Here is a 21,552-nt window from a genome sequence, read left to right as displayed (position 1 = left end):
CATTGCAATTTTCATGAGCAAGCATCTTAAAAGAATCATATTTTGCTCTAAATAAGTGATATTTTTGTTCACGGACTTTTGTGGAGCCTTCATGAATTTCAATTAGCTCTTTCCATATATCACTTGCTAAGTCCATGCCATTTACTCTAGCAAAGACTTCCTCACTAATGGCTTCGAAAATTGCATTTCTAGCCTTAGCATTCCACTTTAGTTGTTCGGTGGTGGGAGTTCCGGTGAAACCGGTCTTAGTTGCCAACCACACTTCGGGAGCAATCGCATCAAGATATGCGGCCATGCGAACTTTCCAATAAGCAAAGTTCTTGCCCTCGAAGTGAGGCAGCAAACCACCCATCTTGGCCATAGCTCTAGGCGGTGAAGCCTAATGATCCAAATGAGCAACGAGGCTCTGATACCAATTGTAAGTATCGATGGACCAAGAGGGGGGTGAATTGGGCCTTTTTCAAATTTCTAAGAAAGTTAAAACAACCTTAACCTATGCAAAGCTAGTAAGGCTCAATTCACCAATCGGCTAAACAAAGCAAACTACACAAGCTAACAAAGATATGAAACTAAGTAAGGTAGAGTTAAGCTATGATCTCTAAGGTCAAGCACATGAAAGATTGCATGAAAGTAAGTGCTTGAAAAGAGTGAGAGTGCAAGAGACAACCGGATTTTTTTCACGTGGTGTCGATGTGTTGGCACACACCCCTAATCCACATTGTGACACTCACTAAGAGTCTTGTCACCTCCCATGTCACCGAGACTTGGGCGCTCACTAAGAGTCTCCGTTCACCATCCCGGCGTGGTGGAGCTCAAGCCACGTACAATCTTCTTCTCCGGGCTCCCACAATCCTTGGCAAGCTCCGCGAGAAACACCTCGATCACCAAGATCGCCTAGGTGATGCCAATCACCAAGAGTAACAAGCTAGGGCCTTCACTTGAGCAAGAACCGGTCACCAAGAACGGATGCACACAAGCTTCTCTCTACTCAAGTCCTTAGTCTTGCTTTTTGATTGATTGAAAGAGCAAATATGTGAATGATGAAGCTCAAGGTGGCTCTTGACTATAGTATGAGTGTTTGGATGTTTTCTGGTGTCAAGAGTAGCAAAATGACCCATTGGAGTGTATATATAGGCAGCTCACACGGATAGAGCCGTTGGAGAAAAAGCTGCCAGAAAACTGCGTAGCGCCGGTTAATCCGACGTACCTCCAATAGTCATCGTCGGTTTAACCGATGAATATAAACTGCCCCTTCTGAAAACTAGCCGTTACAATTTGGGCAGATTAACCGACGTATCATCGGTTTAACCGGTGAGTGTAGTTGTCCACTGATCAGCTGAAATACCAAGTCTCTGGACAACTGCACCGACATTAACACAAACATATCGTCGGTTTAACCGGTGAGTACAACTTCTGAAATCCTTTGAAAAACCATCTCACTGGTCAATTGCACCGACGTCTTGATTCAAACATCGTCGGTTTAACCGGTGTATAGAACTTGAAACACCATGGAAAAACCAACTCTGGACTAATGCACCGACGTTAAATTCAAACACGTCGGTTTAACCGGTGTATTGACTTGTCCAGACTCTCCTGACTTCGTTTAACCGACGTATAGGAAAATGAGAGCGTCGGTTAAACCGGTGTATAGACTTTTTCCTGATTTTGCCTTTTCTGATTTGAGTCTTGATTGAAATCCAAATATTCTTGAGATATAAGTTGAAAAACACTTATTTGAACTTCTTGAAACCTGAGTGACCATAGTGTGCATCCATTTTTGAAAGATCATGTCCATGCTCAAGTTACTTGGCCTTAACCCCTCTTAATAGTGCGACCTCTACAAAACTATAAAACCTATACTAATCTAAGTGTCCTTCTCAACCTTGTGACACTTAGTACTAGAAAGATCCTTAGTCTTGTAATAATCTTGAGTTGAATACGAAATCGCCTTTTTGAATAATGAAATTGAGGGGCCTCTTTTGACATATGACCAAATGAGCGATAATGATCTATTAAGCTGCACAAACTCATTAGTCACAATAATAGTTGTCATTAATCACCGAAACATACCTTGAGGGTCTAGATGCTTACAACTTGGCAGATGCTATACTTTGTTGATGCTACGCATAGGAAACCATAGCCTTATCCATTGACTATTTCCTTTATCATAATGCATCCACTTAAAGCTTGCATACGGATGGTGACGTGAACCTATCCCGTCCTTGGGGATAGTTTGGTAGATGCAGGATCCGACTCGAAGATCGACGATGACTTTGAAGGAAGGACTAAGGACGACTCGTGCTTCGCTCAAGTTTGCCTGTGGATGAAAGAAGACGTCAAGATGAAGGATGCCCCGGAAGTCTAGCTACCGCTTCCGTTTTCTGGTTGTTCCCTTTTAGCCCAATGGGCTTGTACCAGATGATTTCGTACCACAATCCATTGGATTATGTAATAATTAAACTTTTGATGTGTTTTATTGCGAAGTATGAATGTGATATGTAATTGAAATGAGTTCTGTATGTGATAGCTACTGATCCAGGGACTATCACGACGATACAGGGAGTCGGGTTGTCCGTTCGACAACCCGATTCGTTTCAAGGTCTGCCTTGCCCGACCCCACAGCAGGGGTTCCCGATGCTGCTGGAATCACGTCAAGATACGTTCGGAGTCGACAGGGATTGCCGAAACAATAAGATCTGCCACGATTGTTTCGGCTGATATCTGGAAGCTTCATGAAGATCTAGATTGACGGAAGGCAGGAGTCCAGATTTAGTTAGTTATTTAGATATTATATTTTGTTTCCTTTTGTTAGTTAGAGTTTGCCTTACGGGTCAAGTCATCTAAACTATAAATATGTACCTATTCATTTAATGAAAAAAAGGAGAACGTCATCACGTCTCGCAACAACAATTCTCGGCGCACCGCCACCCCTAATCCTAGGGTTTCATCCAAGTAAGCGCCATGCTGCCCTGATCACTTCTTGCGTTCAGGGCAGCATTGTTCTTGCTTTTACCTTGGTATTACTCATACTGAAGCATTTTTTATGGCGAGTAATGCTAGTTATCCTGATGTTCGTAGCATGACCTTTAGTAGATTTATCATGCTCTTGTTGTTTATCATCTACGAATATCATGTTATCTCTACGTGATCATGTATTAATCTTACGCTAATTCTCGTTGCATAGAGTTAGTCGCGTAGAGATAACACACTGCTTCTTTTCTATCTAGTAGATCTAATCTATTATGATTTGTTCTTATACTTAAGAATCGGCTTAATATCTGCTAGGTTAGGCCTTGCAAACGGGTTGGACGATCCGGCGACGTATTAGATGCTTTGCCTTGATCTTAATAGGGATTGATCCGGGAATCGGCTTTCGCTTATTCTTAAACCTCTATTCTGGTTAAGGTTTGGTTATCTATTACGCTCGTTAGGCCTAACTACATGTAGGATATTCCGATCTAGCAGTGAAGCTTTTACCGTCGTGGATTGGATTAGCTAGATTTAATTGAAGCAGTTTTTGCAGTTATTTGCTTTATCTATTAATATCCGGATATGCAGATCTGATCTGACACCGGGACTCGATTGGCTCTTTAAAGCCAATGCAAGAGTCGTACCAGGGAGCCGACCACGGCTCGGACTATGTTTACACGTGTTTGTGCATGCAGGCAAATCGTCGAAAGCACGTTCGCACCTTTCTGATCGGGTATAGGTCAGGTGGCACGCTCTGCATCTCCGGAAGCGTCGGCGTGTGCCAGGATCTGGGCCGTTGACCGAGGGACCGGTGCCAGCCAGCGCCATGGCAGCCTCTGGGCTCTTCGTGTTGCCTGTCGCTACTCGCCGGTGGGTTTTGACCGATAACACATACTGATTCATATGAGATGAATTTAATGATAGTAATTAATTCGTGATTGAACATTAATTATCAAATAACAACGAAATATGGTCAAACCCAAACTTTTTCAGCAACTAAAACACTCGTAGTCCCCCGCGGTTTTCGCAAATGTCCAAATGCTGTCACTCACTTGTTTCTTTCTTTTTAAAAATACAAGAAACAATATTTATTTTGATTGTTTTATAGATGCGTGTTTTTTTACACTTTATACTTGTAATAAATGAAAGATATTAAAAAGAGTGATGAAGTAGATAGACCCACACGCACACGGGTTGAAAAACAGAAGTAAACCCACGCCATCCCCGCCATAATTTACCGTACCGTCCTCCGGGCGGGCAGGCGCGGCGGGGGGCCCCGGCATTACTCCCCCGCCATAAATCCTCCTCCGCCGCAGAACCCTCCGCTCCGCGTCCCCTCGCGGGTAACCCCACCCACCCCAGCTCTGAGCTGTGAGCCTGTGACACAGCTGTCCTCCTCTCCCCACTCCCCCCAGGAGCTCACCTCCTCCATCTCCCCTCCCCTCCACAGGAATCCGCCGCCATAATCCCCCCGCATTGCTGGCGCCGGGCTACCTCCTCCACTTCCCAGCCGGAATCCGCTTCCCTCCCCCTTCGTTTTGCTTCGTTCCGGACTTTCGGTGGTATGAGCAGCGGCTGGTGAATTGGTGAGACGATGAGGAAGGCGCTGCTGCTGCTCGTCCTCTGCTGCCTCGCCGCCGCCAGCGAGGCGGTGGCGGTGGTGGGGGAGGAGGAGGCGGCGTCGGCGGAGCTGGCGGTGGTGGTGGACCCGTCGTGGCGGTTCCCGAGCCAGCGGCTGCGGGACGCCTACGTCGCGCTGCAGACGTGGAAGCAGCAGGCCATCTTCTCCGACCCCCGCAACTTCACCGCCGACTGGGTGGGCCCCGGGGTCTGCAACTACACCGGCGTCTTCTGCGCGCCCCTGCCGCGCGGGAAGCCCGGCGCCGGGGAGCTCGCCGTGGCGGGCATCGACCTCAACCACGGCGACATCGCGGGGTACCTCCCGTCGGAGCTCGGCCTCCTCGCCGACCTCGCGCTGCTGCACCTCAACTCCAACCGCTTCTGCGGCCTCGTCCCCGCCACGTTCCGCCGGCTCCGCGTCCTCGTCGAGCTCGACCTCAGCAACAACCGCCTCGTCGGCGCGTTCCCCGCCGTCGTGCTGGACCTCTCGGCGCTCAAGTTCCTCGACCTCCGGTTCAACGACTTCGAGGGCGCCATCCCGCCGGAGCTCTTCGACCGCCCGCTCGACGCCATCTTCCTCAACCACAACCGCCTGCGCTCCCCGCTCCCGGACAACTTCGGCAACTCGCCTGCCTCCGTCATCGTGCTCGCCGACAACAGCTTCGGCGGCTGCCTCCCCGCGAGCCTCGGGAACATGTCCGACACGCTCAACGAGATCCTCCTCATCAACAACGGGCTCGACTCCTGCGTCCCACCGGAGGTCGGGCTTCTCCGGGAGGTGACTGTCTTCGACGTCAGCTTCAACGCGCTCGTCGGCCCGCTGCCGCAGCAGGTGGCCGGGATGCGGAAGGTGGAGCAGCTCGACGTCGGGCACAACCGCCTCTCGGGGGCCGTCCCGGAGGCCATCTGCGCGCTCCCGCGGCTCAAGAACCTCACCATCTCCTACAACTTCTTCACCGGCGAGCCGCCGTCCTGCGCGCGCGTCGTGCCGCCCGACGGCGACAGGCGGAACTGCCTGCCCAACCGCCCCGCGCAGCGCACGCCGCAGCAGTGCGCCGCGTTCTACTCGCAGCCGCCCGTCGACTGCGCCGCGTTCCAGTGCAAGCCCTTCGTCCCTGTTCCGCCATTGCCCCCGCCGCCGCCGCCGCCAGCGTACCCAGGGCCCTTGCCACCGGTATACCCCATGCCATACGCATCGCCGCCGCCACCTTCACACTACCGATGATTCGTTGATCGGAGAGGCACTATCATCTTCACCTTCCTCCGCCGCCCTGCTGGATGGAGACAGCAAAGTTCACCGTCACAAGTGTACGTGGTCAGTCATTGTTGCGATTAGATTTCTAGCGTTCTTGATTGATAGCTACCGGCATATATAGAAAATTATGATTATGGTGCAAATATATCTGTTCTTGGCGTCGATCAGTTTGCGTCATGGTGATGGTGAAAAGGATTGGAGATGGTTGGTGATGGATGGAGGGAACAATTTGAGCTTCGATTGATTGCTAATTGGGTTGTGAATAATAAACTGCTTGAGAGAGACAGGTTACGAGGATGAGGATTGGCTGGTGTGTTGGTGCGCACCTGGGCCTGGGGTGTATAGAGGGGCTTGAGCTCGAGTTCTTCAGTTAAGCTGCTTTCAGTTGAGAGTCGAGAGATAAGCTTTAAGACCAAGAAATGTATCCTACTTAACTATTCTTTCTTTTTTTTGTCACAGTTACTTACTGTTATTCGATTGCTATGATATTAATCTTGGATTCTTAGAAACTTCGGCCTCGTGTCTCTTGATTGGCACCCTGTTCTGTTCTTACGTTGTTGATGAGATGATCGTCGTATGTATACTGTTTTCAGGTTTTGCTTGTACAGAAATCACCATGGTGTCTTAGATGCTTCACACATGGTGTGTTGAGCATAATTAGCATTCTATTGGCACAAAATTTTCAAAGCTTATTTTGTTTCTGAAAAAAGAGTGATACTGCCAGGTGTTTCTTCTCCTAGTTCTGCCATTGCTTTCTTCTGACGATACACCTGGGCCGCGCTGATGCACAATATCGGGTATAGCTTTGCCAGTTTTTTAAAGGGAAACTTGGAGTACCAATTCAAGATGAGGTCCTTAATCTCTGTTCTTTTCGGCACTGCCACCATGATTAGAAGGCGAAATGATAATCGCTGACTGCAGTGCCCCTCCTTTGATTCACTTGAGTAGGGGGGGAAGTGTGATGAAATCATGCATGAGCTGCTATGGTCTGATACTCTGATCCCATTTGCTTTGGCCCTAAGATAATATCATGACCGTTATACAGCAGCTTTTACGGCGGTTAAGATTAGAGCACGCTCCTCACCTTTTAGCGTTCTATGATCTGTGTTTGGAGAACTAGTTTTGGGCTAATTTGAGAACTAAAGTTTAGTCTTTGAATTAGCGCTCTAAGATTTAGCTACTAGAGTTGTTTGGATCCATAGATTAATTTGATGACTAAAATATACTATATCCTAATTCATTGCCTTTACCTTTCATGCATGGGAAAGGTGAAAAGTAACTTTTCGATGGAGCTCAGGTAGAAATAGCTCTAATAAGCACCTCTTGGAGAGATTAATTTTTTTGAGGAGGTTAATTCACTTTAACCCCATATAATTATCTGTTTGGATTCTTTGGGGCTAAAAGGGGAGGGGCTAATTTGTAGCCTCTGGATCCAAAGAGGCGGGTCCATGCGTAATTGTTTACTGATGATTCTGGGAGAGTGTATTTCTAGCAATGTTCATGAGTCAGAAGAAGAGGAAGGCTGTTGCCAAATGATCTGAAAATGTGAATATGTGATCACTGTCAGTGGGGGTGCGAGTTCTTCTCCAGTCACCTGGTGGATTTGCAGTACGAGGTTACTGAATCCGGCCATGAAGGGTGCGCTGAACTAGTGAGCGCAGTAAACACCGTTAGCTGTTCGTTGCGGTGGGCTGTCTGGTCATTCTCTAATGCATCCGCACGGGAAGCTAGCACGTGCACCAGGGATGATAAAAGAGATGATAAAGGATTTTCATTTTTAGTTTAGATAATTTATTAAGGATACGATCCTAAAAAGATTAAACTCTAATAAAAAGATTAGACTCTAATTTTATATAATTTTGAGTTTAAAAACTATAGATCAAATAGGATTGTGAAAAAAAGTATTAGGACCACGACTCATTATCACTCTTACGTGCACCTATAGATGTCCATGCAGCCCGCAGCCCGTTAGCCCACCCGAAGCACGGCTAATTTGGCCCTGCCCAAGCACGGCCCGGCCCGGTCCAAACCGTGCCCGGGCTGGCCCGGCCCACTCCCCGTGCCCGGGCTTGGGCCGCACCCCCGCCCGTGGGCCGGCACGGCCCGGCACGGAAGTTATAGGCCGGCCCGTAGGCGGCCCGGTAACTTCCACAATGCAGCCCAGCCCACAGCCTGGCTGAGCCAGCAGCCTAGCAGGCACCCACCCGGCCACCCCCCGGCCGGCTAGCCCCCGCACACGGCACCCCCCAACCCTAGCCGCATTTCCACTCCTCCTGTGGTCCCGCCGCCTACTCACCTTCGCGAGGCCGCCGGCCCGCCTCCGCAGCTCCGCCTGCGGCCGCCCCCTCCGACCTTCCCCGGCGGTCAACGGCGTCGCCCTCCGTCCTCCGTTCCCTCGCTGCGTCGTCGACACCGCCACCTTCGGCCTGCGCTCCCTCGCCCCATCGACCATCGTCGACACCGCCCCCGCCGGTCTCCGCTCCCTCGCGGCCTCGCCCGCGTCGACGCCGCGCCCTCCGACCTCCGCTCCCTCGCGCCGCCATCGACGCTGCCCCCTCCGACTTCCGCTCCCTCGCCGGCTCACCCCGCCGTCGACGCCGCCCCCTTGCCCTGCAACCCGAAATCTAGCGCCGTCGGAGTCTGGGAGCTCCACTCGCGCCGCCGCAACGCCTTGCCGCCGATCGACGCCGCCGCACTTCCTCTCCTCGCCGTCGCCCCCTCCCGCTCTCCTCGCCGTTCCTCTCCTCGCCGTCGCCCCCTCCTGCTCTCCTCGCCGCCGCCCCCTCCCGCTCTCCTCGCCGCCGATCTGCCGTGCGCCCGCGCCTCGCCGCCGGTCCGCCACGCCTCGTCCAGCGACCGCGGACCGCCCCCATCGTGGGCCACGGACGGCCCGAGCCCGACAAACAGGCCGGGCTCCACGGGCTGGCCCGGCACGAAAGAGGCCCGTGGGCCTGTGCCTGGGCCGTCGGTGCAGCCCGTGGGCTAGCACGGCACGGCCCGCTGGGATATCGGGCCGGGCTAGGCACGGCCCGAGAAAAGGCGGGCTAGGGTGGGCCCGGGCTCGGGCCGGGCCGGGCGGCCCAATTGGCCATCTATACGTGCACCCCCACCGAGTCGTCGTGAAATTGCATGTCTACCCAGGTTTCACAACTGCCTGTTTACCCAGGTTTCGTTCTCTTCTGTTCCTACGATGTGCTGTTGTTCCTGCTCGGCTGCTCGAGTGAGTTTACTTTTTTTTTTTTGCGAAGAGAGTGAGTTTACTAATCCTGAAATAGTTAGCGCCGTAATGCCATTTTCAATGGAGTGTTTCATTGCATTGTTCCCAATATAACTACATCATCTAGAATACAATAAAACCATAGATGAAACAACACTTACAATGCATAATTTCAGTTTTAATGTTTCCTATTACTCAGTGTATTTAATTGTAAGATACAATGTAATACAAATTGCTTACGTAGCAGCCTGTTAAATATGCATGAAAACCATATAAAACTTCCGTCGGGAATGGCCTAATCATGCATACAGACCCACAGTGTGCTTTTTTTTTTATTTGGGGTGCGTGTGTGTGGGGCGAGGGTAGTTCAGTCTTTTATGCCTTGCACTTGCACCATGTTGCGGAGCATGTGCTGTGCTTATTAGCGTGGCGTAGGTGTGAGATGAGATGAAATGACACTCGAGAAAGATAGAGTTTTGAGTTCATGGAGAAACTTTTGTTCCCATAAAGCCTCTGGGTTCTCGGCTTGGCATGTCAAGACTGCAGCTGAGCCAAAGGTGGCCGCCACTGTTGCTACTTGCGATGCAGCGCAGGCGCTTGGTACTGCGAGTATGGACGTATGGTCATGTGCTCGCGACCAGCGGCCGCAAATGCAACTTTGCAATCGTGCTGGCCTCTTCACTCTCAGCATCCTCTGCCCATCCGCCGCTTGTCCAGCTCGCCTCCTGGCAGAAACCGCTGCGAGTTCTGCTGGTAGGAAACTTGGCTCGTGGCCGCCGGAGGCCCGGAGATGCTGCCACCGACACCGGAATCCCGGGAGTAAACGCTGGGGACACGCCCAGTCGGTGCGCCACCGACGACGCCATCGAAGGACCTTCAGGGCAGCCGTGCTTTTTTTTTTTGAGTGGAGGCCTAGAGGGGTGCCGAAGTTTGACAGAGCCGAGGGCGATCCAGAAAGGCCCTGTTGCACGGCTACTTTGAGCAACGGCAGCAACCCAACAAAAGTGAAATAGTAAATCTTAGTACTGACCGGCACGGTGCCCGCGTGTCATCGGTGAAATAAATCTTCTGCGGTTGCGCACAAAGTGACGGACCTGCCTGCCGGAAAGTCGCGAACCGAACCGTAGCACGTCGCGTGTCGCAAAGACGGGCGTACAAAAGCGGTGCGCTGCGTCGTGTCTCCCTCCCTCATCATCGCTCGCAGCGCACACGGTTCGGTGCCGTTCGTTTCCCGTCGTGGTGGCCCTGCTGCTAGGTGCTAGGTGCTGCTGCTGCCAAGCTAGCTACAGATTGCTGGTCCGAGCACTGGACCGCACCACCGAGAGACGGACGGAATGGAATGGCTGGCTGTGGTGTGGACGACGGACATAGCGCTGTTTAGTTCACACCCCGTAAACGCAAAAAAACAGTAAACGCAAAAAAGTGTAAAGAAATTTTGCTAATTTGAAGTACTAAATGAAGTCTATTTATAAAATTTTTTACATGGTTGGGCTGTAAATCGCGAGACGAATCCAATGAGCCTACTTAATCCATGATTTGCAACAGTGATGCTACTGTAACCATCCGTTAATTATTGCTTAATCATGAATTAATTAGCATCATTAGATTCGTCTCGCGATTTACAACCCAACCATGCAAAAAGTTTTGTAAATAGACTTCATTTAATACTTCAAATTGGCAAGATTTTCGCGCAAATTTTTTTTGGGTTTACAGCTTAGGAACTAAACAGGGCCATACTCCCTCCGTCCACAAATAAGTGCACATCTCGCACTCCGAGAAGTCAACTACTTCTAAATTTGTAAGTGCACATCTCGCACTCCGAGAAATCAACTACTTCTAAATTTGACTATGTATATATAGAAAAGTATTACCGTTTATAATACCAAACAAACATCACTAGATAAATCACATCATATATTTTCATAGTAAATCAATTTAAAGGTACAAATGATAATACTATTTTCTGGAAATATAGTCAAATTTGATAACGTTTGACTCCTCGAAGTACGAGATGTCCACTTATTTGTGGACGGAGGGAGTATTCCAATGGGCCTTTGTGGATTTGGATACGGCCGATCGCAAAGGGAAGGGGGTCCGGATCGATGGATGCCACACGGAACATGAGCGGCGCGCACGTATACATAGACCAGGCTAGGCCTGGAAGGATCCGACCAACGCGACGGCCCCGTTTGGTGGGTTCTGGTCGTGGTCGTAGTGGCCCTTCCGCTGCTGATCCATCGAGGCCGGTCGCTCCAGCTTCGCAGTCTCAGCCTCTCAGGTGCCCGTGCAGAACAGACAGTGAAAATAGGAAGCAGATTGATGAAATAGCTAGCTAAACAACACCGCGCACAGCACACTCTGGACGATATACAATACTGCATCGTGTCGTATGGGCAAAGGCAAAATCGGTAAAAGCTATCTGAGCTCTCGACATGCTTCGCCGACAAATGGGGAGCTAATCTGGGGGCGGCCACGGGCCAGGCCAAAGGGGTCCGGACTCCGGGCGTCCGGTTCTTTGCTGTGCGGCGCCTTCAGCAGCAGGTTGCAGGCTTGCAGCAGCCAGCAGCTAGCTCTTCCATGGCTGACCGGGACCAACCGGACAGCTCAAGTCCGCCTCCGCCGAAAAGCTTGTGGCGACAAGCGTCGGTGGCTCTCGCCTCTCGGTGCGAGCAGCAAGCTCACTCGTTTGGTAGGAAATTAATAGGCAAAATAGCCAAAATAATCCCAAAAATATCGAGCTCGACCCAATTTCGTCCCTCAACTATCAAAATGATCAATTTAATTCTTAAACTATATAAATGAGTCTGTTTTTATCTTTATATTGAGTTGGCACGTCACGGTGGACTGCCTCATCAGCGACGAGTCAGCTTAGGGTTGCATCTCGTGGTGAAATATTCATTTTACCTCTGGACATCTCATGGTGAATTATAACTATGTGTCCAAGTAATTGTTCATTCAAAGTGACATACCATACCAATATTTAATGCTAATACATGTGCCATGAACTGGGCACTTCAAACTACATGATACTTATTTGTCTAGGGGTAAAATGAATATTTCACTACAAAATGCAACCCTAAGTTGAATCATCGCTGATGAGGCACTCCACTTGGTGTGCCAACTCAACATAAGGACGAAAATAGACTCATTTGTATAGTTCAGGGACCAAATTAGACCTTTTGATAGTTGAGGGGTGAAATTGAGCCGAGCTCAATAGTTTAGGGGCCATTTTGGTTATTTTGCCAAATTAACAGGCTTGTTTGATGTAAGGAGGGGCGGGCCCCAAATGCTAGCCCACGGGAGGAATCCGGTGGGCTTGTGTCTAACATGTTCCCAAGTGACAGCAGCCCATGGGTTCAACAGAAACAACCCTTGGGAGAGGCCCGTTACCATTCTACTGCATCTTCTTTCTTTACAACAGGAAATTAAAATCGTCAGTAAACCTGGTGGAACATGAATGAATACATCCGCAGCCAGTAACCGGGCAGTTATTTAGAGCATGCTTGGTTACCTTCCAGTTTTTACTCAGTTAAAATTAAAGCATATCAATAAAACTTAGTTATCATTTGATTTATATCTAAACTTTGGTATTATAATATCTGTGATCAAAATGATGGCAAATTACTACAAACGTGTTAAACCTTACAAGAGAGAAAAATATCGTTCGCCATATTTTAGCACTATAAACAAATGAGTGTCTAGATTCCTTGCCCACACTTTAGTATACCTTATTTTAGAACGACAATAGAGCTAATATAGAGTGACGTCGTTCTACACTTCTTGATACCAGTATTCCGATAAAATCTTTCGAAATGTTCTGACAATTACAAAACATGCTTTGCTGCAACAGTTAGCATGAAATTCTAGTCTTGTGTGATTTCATGTGTGAGGTGTTTTCTTGCACATTAGTTTTGTGTGATATTATGTGATGGACTAATAAAGCACTTCGGTTAATACCTAATTTTCAAGGTGTGCGAAAATAGAGCGTACAACTCATACTAGGTGAGAGTTAGCAGCTTTTTTTAGATAAAGGAAAAGATTCCTGCCTTTTTAAATTGTGAAGCATACCGCCACCGTTATATTATTGCATTATCCAAAAGCTTAAAGCGTACTAGATGGGAGTTTAGCAGCTTTGTACCCTCTTCATCAAATTTTTGAAATTTATCATCTATAAATTTAGTTTGGAAACGGGAACCATATGTGTTGGCATTTCTTTTGGAAAATACTTTATACAATTACTTGAGTTTTTGTGAAGAAATACAATTACTTGATGTTAAGGTGTTTTTGACCGGAGCTAGTACCTTGCTGTCACCTTCCATGATGACACTTTGCAGAAACGTCCAACGGGAACGGGATAAGAGGCGGAAAAGCAGTGCAAAAGCAAGAGCACAACAGAAGTAGAAAAATCTTATCGCGCAAACGTGCTCGAGTCGCCTCGCCTCGGGCTGGGTTGTGTTTAGTTCCAAAAAAAATTTGCGTAGTAACCGTCACATCGAATTTTCGGACACATATATAGAACACTAAATGCAGTTAAAAAAAATAACTAATTATATAGTTTAACTGATTCCTACGAGATGAATCTAATGATGTTAATTAATCTATAGTTGGATATTAATTATCAAATAATAATAAAATATACTACAGTAGCCAAACCCAAACTTTTTTTTCCAACTAAACACCCCTTTCACTCCTATGCGGTTCTGCCAGCCACGGGCCGGTCACTCCCGTTCCTAGCATAAGAGCGCGCGCCCCGCGAGGCCGCGAGGTCACTCGCGACGCCGGTGGAGCCGCAAGAACTAAGCGCCATGACCACGACCAAGCACCACTTCCTGATCGTCACGTACCCGGCCCAGGGGCACATCACCCCGGCGCGCCACCTCGCGCGCCGCTTCGCCAGCGCGTGCCCCGGCGCGCGCGTCACCATCTGCGCCCCGGTCTCGGCGTTCCGGCGGATGTTCCCGGGCGCCGCTGCGGTGGCGGGGGAGGAGAGGGGCGGCGACGGGGACGACGCGGTCGCGTACGTGGCCTACTCGGACGGCTACGACGGCGGGTTCGACAGCGCCGCGGACAGCTACGCGCGGTACATGGAGCGGGCCAGGGCGGCCGGGGAGCGCTCGCTGGCCGCGGTGCTCCGCCGCCTCCGCGCCGGCGGGCGCCCCGTGACGTGCGCGGTGTACACGCTGCTGCTGCCGTGGGTGGCGGGCGTCGCGCGGGAGCACAGCGTGGCGGCGACGGCCGTGTTCTGGATCCAGCCGGCCACCGCGCTCGCCGCGTACTACCACTACTTCCGCGGCCACCGGGACGCCGTCGTGGCCGCCGCGGCGTCCGGGGACCCCGGCGCGGAGGTGCGGCTCCCGGGCCTCCCGCCGCTCCGCGTCCGCGACCTGCCGTCGTTCCTCGCCATCACCGACGAGGACAACCCCTTCGCGTTCGTGCTGCCGGAGTTCCGCGAGCTCATGGACGCGCTGGAACGCGGCGAGGACGACTCATCGAGGCCGCCGACGACGTACGTTCTTGCCAACACGTTTGACGCCCTGGAGCACGACGCGCTCGCGTCGCTGAGGCCACACGTCGACGTCTTCGCCGTCGGGCCGGTGCTCTCGTTCCTGCACGAAGCGGATGACGCCAAGCGCACGCTGTCTCCCCCTCGCGATGTCTTTGACCATGACAGGAACGGCTACCTCAGCTGGCTGGACTCGAAGCCGGCCAAGTCGGTGGTGTACATCTCCTTCGGGAGCTCGTCGGTGATGAGCAGGAACCAGGTCGCGGAGATATCCGACGCCATGGCGCGGATCAAGAGACCGTTCCTCTGGGTGCTGAGGAAGGACAACTGCAAGGACAGCGAAGACGACGACGCGGCGATCAAGAGCCTGACGGCGGCGGCCGCGGGCGACGCCGTCGCCGGGACGGTGGTGGAGTGGTGCGACCAGGCGCGCGTGCTGTCGCACCCGTCGGTGGCGTGCTTCGTGACGCACGGCGGGTGGAACTCGACCCTGGAGGGCGTGGCCTGCGGCGTGCCGCTGGTCGTGGCGCCGCAGTACTCGGACCAGGGCACGAGCGCCTGGCTCGCCGCGGAGCGGGCGGGCGCCGGCGTCCGTGCCGCGGCGCGGGAGGCGGACGGCGTCGTGGAGGCCGCGGAGCTGGCGCGGTGCGTGGGCGCCGCGACGTCGGGGGCGGTGGCGTCCCGCGCCGCGGCGTGGAGGGAGGAGGCGAGGGCGGCCGTGGCCGGCGGCGGGGGCTCGGACCGGGGCCTGGCGGAGTTCCTGAGGCGGATCGTCGCCGACGGTGGTGGCAACTAGTAGACGACGCGTAGCTTCTTGCTCCATTTCCGGCGAAAGACGAACGGTACTCGAGTGCGATTTGTGCTTCATTCGAAATGAGAATAAATTCCGTTGAAGGAGATTGAGGCCTTGTTTGGTTGCTTTGTGCTAATCCCTAGCACAAATTTCTTGCATGGAGTACTAAACAAAGTTTATTTGCAAAACCTTTTTAGGGATGGGTGTAACTTTTTGCGACGAATCTAATGACGGTAATTAATCCATAATCGGCTACAGTGATGCTACAGTAACTATCGTCTAATCGTGCGGTCAAAGACCTCATTAGATTTGTCTTGCGAAGTAGCGCAGGGGTTGTGGAATTAGTTTTGAAAACTGACTTCATTTAATACTAGTAATTATTGGTCAAAGTTCCCTAACACAAATTGTGCTAGGGAACCAAACAGGGCCTGACACGGATGGCTCCAATCCAAAATGGTGCAGAAAAGTGCTCGTCTGCGCGGGACCTGGATCAGGGTCGCTATAGCGATTGCAACTTAAGCGGTCGCACCATCCTGAGCGTCAGGAACGAATCCAAGGGCCACAGCGCGTTCCGGCCGAGGTCCGTCTCCCTCATCAGCCGCGCTCGCGTCCCCGCCGCCCTTGCCGCCCCCTTCGTCCACGGCGAGGCCGCCCATGTCGTCGTCGTGCACCGAGACGAGGAACAGCTGGCCATCGCACTCCACCAGGTGCGTCTCCAAGATGCGCCTCCCGCTGCCGCCGGGGAGCTCCGGTTCGTCGTCCAAACCGTCCGCGCCGTCGCCATTGTCGACGCGCTCGAGCGGGATGACCGCGGCCGCGTCCCCGTCGGCCTCGAGGACGCAGATCCGGGAGCCGAAGGCCACGTAGAACCGCCCGATGTAGTGCTCGACGCCGGCGTAGCCGGGGGCCGCGAAGTCGAGCTGCGCCCACGCCCCGGCGGCGGAGCTATAGTACGTGAGGGATGTCATCGGGAACCCGACCGCGACCGCAGCCCACTCGGCCGCGGCGCCCGGGTCGGCGGACAACACGACGGTGGTGACGTCGAGCCACCTCCTGAAGAAGCCGATGGGCGGGAGGCGGACGCGCCAGCCGGTGACGGGGTTGACGAGGACGACCGCCTTGGGGCTGATGCTGGGGTCGGAGAGCGCGAGGTACCCGCGGGAGGAAGATAGGTACTCGAGCCCCGCGGGCACGGCGGCAACGAAGGGCCGGAGGAGGCCGGCGCCGGGGGAGAGCCGGAAGGACGAGACGGCGCCGCCGCCGCGGCCGGAGCGGTCGGTGCGCGAGCCCACGAGCCAGGGGCGCGGGCGCCAGGCGGCGGCGGCGGGCCAGGCCGCGTAGGCGGCGCGGAAGCGGACGCGGTCGACGTCGGAGGGGAGAAGCGCAAAGACGGCGCGAGGACCACCCCATGCCGCCCGCCATGGCACGCTCCCGCGGCAAAGAACTCTCCAGGGAGCGTCTTTTCCCTCCAACTTGCCTTTCTGCTGTGGCCGTCTGCTGTGGCCGTTGGATTCTTTCCTGACGCTCAGGATGGTGCGACCGCTTAAGTTACAGTCCCTATAGCGACTGCACCTGATCCAAGGTCGTTCTGCTTCCGTATGCACGCTGCTCCAGACGTGCATGCGCCTGCAGCCTCAGGAACCCAACCAAACGTGTCGACGCAGGAGGCGGAGAGCGACGGGCCCCTGCGGACGGACTGAAAGCTGAAGCGCTGCGCTGGACCCGGTGAGCACGACGTGATCCTCATCCCGTCGACGCGGACAGTGGCCGGACGCGCCGAGTCCAGGGGTTGGTTGATCCTCATCCCGTCGACGCGGACAGTGGCCGGACGCGCCGAGTCCAGGGTTTGGTGCTACTTTTAGAGTAGCGTCAATTTTGACCATTAATTATTAGTATTAAATGAAGATAGTTTGTAAAATTAATTTTATAACTTCTGCGCTATTTTGTGAGGCGAATCTAACGAAGTCTTTAACCTCACGATTAGAGATTGGTTACATTACTGTAGCAAATCATCGATTAATTACCGTCATTAGATTCGTCGCGAAAACTTACACCCATTTCTAAAAAAAATTATAAATAAATTTCATTTAGTATTTTATGCATTGAAGATTTTCTAATTGTACTACTCGTGCTAGTGGAAACCAAACAGGACCCAGATGGAGAGGGGAACGCCCGCGGGGAACAGATGCGCGCGCCACCGAGGCTGTCAGCAGACTTGGCGCACCACGGGACAAGAACGTGCAGGCATCTTCAACTGATGGGGCGAGCGGGAAGGAGTTCAGCCGATGGGCCGGCCAGGAAGAGTTCGCGTACCTGGTTGCATCGGGAGGAGGCGGCGTGGAGAAGTAGAACTCTGTTGGCGTCGTCCGGTGCGCCAGCGACGAGTTGGTGGTGAATTTTTTTTTTTGAGTGGAAGTTGGTGGTGAATTTGGCGGCGACGATTTGTACTGGACCTCGATCTATAGATACCCCAAACTACATCCATACTCTCACATAGGCACGGCTAGGGGCGGTAAAGGGCCCAACATTTTGAACTAGAAAATCTAAAGATCGGGCTCTAAAAGAGCCGGGCTCTAAACATATGTATTTTTAAACTAAAAATTTTAAAGACTTTATTGGACTGTGAAAAGGACATTAGGGCCATAGCCCATTACCACCCTAGTCACGGCGCTCCGAAGGGTGGGACGTATCCATCCGTGCGTCGTCCTCTGCTTCGCTGTTGCGGATGGGGCTGTCATTATTTCCGCTGCTCTGCTTTGCTTTCCGAGCCGTCGGGACTCGAACGGCACGACTCGTCCGCGCGCTGCCTCCGCTGGGAACCTTCCCTGCTCTTGCTATGATTCGGAGTGTGTGTGGATGAAGGTTCATGTCGGCGGCGATCGAGCCTCGTTTAGATTTTAAAATTTTACACTAAAAAATATCACATCGAATATTTGAACATATACATAGAGTACTAAATAAAATTTATTTGTGAATTTTTTTGTATGGATGGGTTGTAAATCGCGAGATGAATTTGATGAACATATTTAATCCATAATTTGTAACAGTAAACATTCACTAATTATGAATTAATTATAAATTAATTAGGCTCATTAGATTCGTCTCGCGATTTACAACTTACCTGTGCAAAAAGTTTTATAAATAAACTTTATTTAGTGCTTCGAAATAGTAAAATTCTTTTTCAAAAATTTACGCCAGAAAAATCTAAACACACCCAACAAATGGCAGTAGTCCTGACCAAGGTTCACCAAACCGGTGGGAACCGGTCCGGTTTGACCGATTACCGGTCAAACCGGTCCGGCCCGGTTCCGGTTTGGTCCGATACCTAACCGGCCAAAATTCAAAATTTAAATTTAAATTCAAAAAATGAAAAATTCCCAAAAAAATCCTAAAAATACTTCAAGGTGCAATGAATCTAATAGTGTCAAATTTTCTCAAAAATTCGTTCATTTAATATAGTTTGCGGGGATTTAAAGTTAAATCAAAAAAGAAAAAGAAAAAAAAATGGGCCGGCCCATTAAGGCCCACCAGTCAAACCGGCCGGTAAACCGGTTGCACGGGAGATTTTGAATTTGGATTTGAATTCAAACCGGTCAAACCGACCGGTAAACCGGTAAAACCGGTCAAACCGGCCGGTAAACCGGCCGGAACCGGTTGCACGGGATTTTTTGAATTTATTTGAATTTGGATTTGAATTCAACCGGTTTCCACCGATTACCGGTCAAACCGGTCCGGAAACCGCTACCGGAGGGCGGCGGTTTGACCGGACCGGTCGGTTTGGTTAACCCTGGTCCTGACAACTGTTGTGAGTTGTGACCGAATCAAAACAGTAGCTAAAATATGAAAGCACACGTCAAAAACTGTAGGGGATGTGAAGACGGGACAAATATTAGCATAAATTTATTTGCAATTATCTTTATGCTGTTTTTCCTACAAATCATCAGCATTGGTGAAAATCTTTATCGATTGATTGGGTTGGGGTTTTGCAACACCAATTGGGTTCATTACAAAAGTGCCTATTCAATGTCAACAGCAAGGTGTGGAGGAGGAGTTAATTTGAGTTGTTATTGACTTTCTCCAATAGTGACAACTAAGATCGGTGTAAATAAGCACCCACTGCGAAAGAACTCCGTGTAAGGTATCAGAGACGGAAAAGGGTGCTAGTGATACAGGTCTCAATCCCCTGCCCATGCTTATATACTGCTGCTAACCCTTTGAAGCTGTGTGCTAGTACATGAGAGCCTTACTAGTTGTCATTTCATTTACATGAGTTGTTTCATGAAATTTCCATTGTATTTCCGTAGTGGAGGCGGTCATGGGAATGGCGGCCGCGACCCAACCAGAGAAGAAAACATGATGGCAAAGACAAGTCGTGTGAGCGTAATGTACAGACTCCAGTTTGATGGCCATCCTTCTTTCTTATTGCCAACTGCGCCAGTAGCTGTTGGACAAAAAAAATTAGTGGTAGATGCAGGTATCAAGCTCGACAGAGAGTGTCACTTTCTACATTTCATGGAGAATAACTCATGTAAATGAAATGACAACGGCCCAACAGGTCACGACTTTCATGTAGGATAGCATGCCACAGCAGCGCAGCTGTAGGAGCTTATTGCCTGAGATTACCCTTCGCGCGCCTCATTGCCAGAGAGCTTGCAGAGTAGTCTCTTCGCAAGAGTCTCTCATCTTCCACTGCTTCAATTGTCACTATTGCTTCATAGTGGAGATTGGAGCTCAACAAATGTAGAAAAGTCAAGAACGATGGACTGCAATAAAAGGTCCTTCCCCCCCTCGGGCTCTGATGCAACCGTGTAAAGCAACAGATGCAATGACATAATAACAATGAATAAGTTTGCATCATATCCGAGACGTGCACTGGTGCATGTCGTCTGCAACTGCAACCTCACGAACCCAAGCAAGCGTGTCGCCGCGCGGATTAGAAAAATTGCGTAGCATAGCAAGTATTTCTGATCAAAGGCTCGGCTCAGTCCGACCACGACGTGGTTCACATCCCTTCGTGGCCGTCCTGGCCACCGGTGGAGCGCGAGAGGGACGGCCAGCGAGTGGCGGCAGGCGGGGAAGGGGAACAGATGCGCACGCCACCTGCGCCATCTACGCACGGCGCCGAGACGGATTCAATTTAGGATGTTAATTGGTGATCCTTAGGTGCCCCTTCAACCTATTTTAGTTTAAAATTTTGTACTACTTTACTAAAATGAGATCTCATTTTGATAGAGTAGTACAAAATTTTGAACTAAAAATAGTTGGAGGTGCATCTAAAAGTTATCAATGTGCACTCATAATGCAAATTTCCCTTTTCCAAAAAAAAAGTGCCGTCCTGCATCCTCTCACTGCTGTGCTATATCTCTCCTGTTGAGAGTTCACACCCAAATGGCATGTTTCCCCGGTCTTCTGCTTCACTAGAAATTCGCTGTTATAGCTGCTCAGCGGTCGACGCATGATTCCGAAGATTATTGTTTGACTGTGATCATGAAGAGGGGTTGAGTAAGAGAAGATTTGAAATTGGCCGGAACTATGAGAAATTTTGGAACTTTGGTGACCGCCAAACAAGGTAAAACAAGGTAGGATCGTTCGTTATGATAGTTTATAGCCAAAGTTCAAAGGACATTTCTTTGTCCATTTTGCTTCAAGCCCTCGGTGCTATTAGTGAGTAGTTCAGTAGTGTCGTTTCCTACATGATGCATTAGAGGCTGATGTACATCATCGATCTCTCTCTCTCTCTCTATATATATATATATCATTAGCCATTGAGGGAAACAACTTCTGAGAACTAATATCTCACAAGCAATGATGAGAAAACCACTGAGAACCCAACAGTCTAGCACATTCTCCATGGATAAAAATAGTACACATGACTTAGTTTTCAAAAAACTCCATCCACGATTCATTCCCTCTTTTGAAAGAAAGATATGCACCTACGAACATGGGCCGACAATCATCGCAGAAGTAGATGAGGGTTCGGACATCATGGTTGTAGATAAAATCGATATAGGGGGCCATAGTCTGTTACCATAGTTGTTCCCATCGTAGTCGAGGAAGATCATCGTGGGTACCACCGGCCTTCGGGTCGCCACCGGTACTCACCAGAAACAAGGCGACAGGATAGCGGCAGGCTTCAAGTCGCTCCAGCGCCACGACGGATCGGACGATTGTAGTAGGGCAATTAGGGTTTGGAC

The 21,552-nt window shown here is 50.9% G+C and overlaps 3 protein-coding genes across 3 annotated transcripts; 2 read left to right on the top strand and 1 right to left on the bottom strand.

Annotated features, from left to right (window-relative positions):
* The first annotated feature begins 4,300 nt into the window (after positions 1–4,300).
* On the top strand, positions 4,301–6,354 carry LOC120664294 (leucine-rich repeat extensin-like protein 4). Its single transcript, XM_039943447.1, has one exon. The coding sequence runs from the start codon at positions 4,565–4,567 to the stop codon at positions 5,813–5,815; it is 1,251 nt and encodes a 416-aa protein (XP_039799381.1). The 5' UTR covers positions 4,301–4,564; the 3' UTR covers positions 5,816–6,354.
* Positions 6,355–13,760: 7,406 nt separating this feature from the next.
* LOC120664293 (UDP-glycosyltransferase 75C1-like) lies at positions 13,761–15,473 on the top strand. The gene has a single exon (XM_039943446.1). The coding sequence runs from the start codon at positions 13,868–13,870 to the stop codon at positions 15,359–15,361; it is 1,494 nt and encodes a 497-aa protein (XP_039799380.1). The 5' UTR covers positions 13,761–13,867; the 3' UTR covers positions 15,362–15,473.
* A 286-nt stretch (positions 15,474–15,759) lies between these two features.
* On the bottom strand, positions 15,760–16,980 carry LOC120667546. Its single transcript, XM_039947602.1, has one exon. It carries the CDS (start codon positions 16,978–16,980, stop codon positions 15,874–15,876), a length of 1,107 nt encoding a protein of 368 aa, XP_039803536.1. The 3' UTR covers positions 15,760–15,873.
* Positions 16,981–21,552: the final 4,572 nt, after the last annotated feature.

This window comes from Panicum virgatum, chromosome 3N (assembly GCF_016808335.1).
Source record: "Panicum virgatum strain AP13 chromosome 3N, P.virgatum_v5, whole genome shotgun sequence".
Lineage (NCBI taxonomy): Eukaryota > Viridiplantae > Streptophyta > Magnoliopsida > Poales > Poaceae > Panicum > Panicum virgatum.
This window is presented reverse-complemented; position numbering and strand designations above follow the sequence as displayed.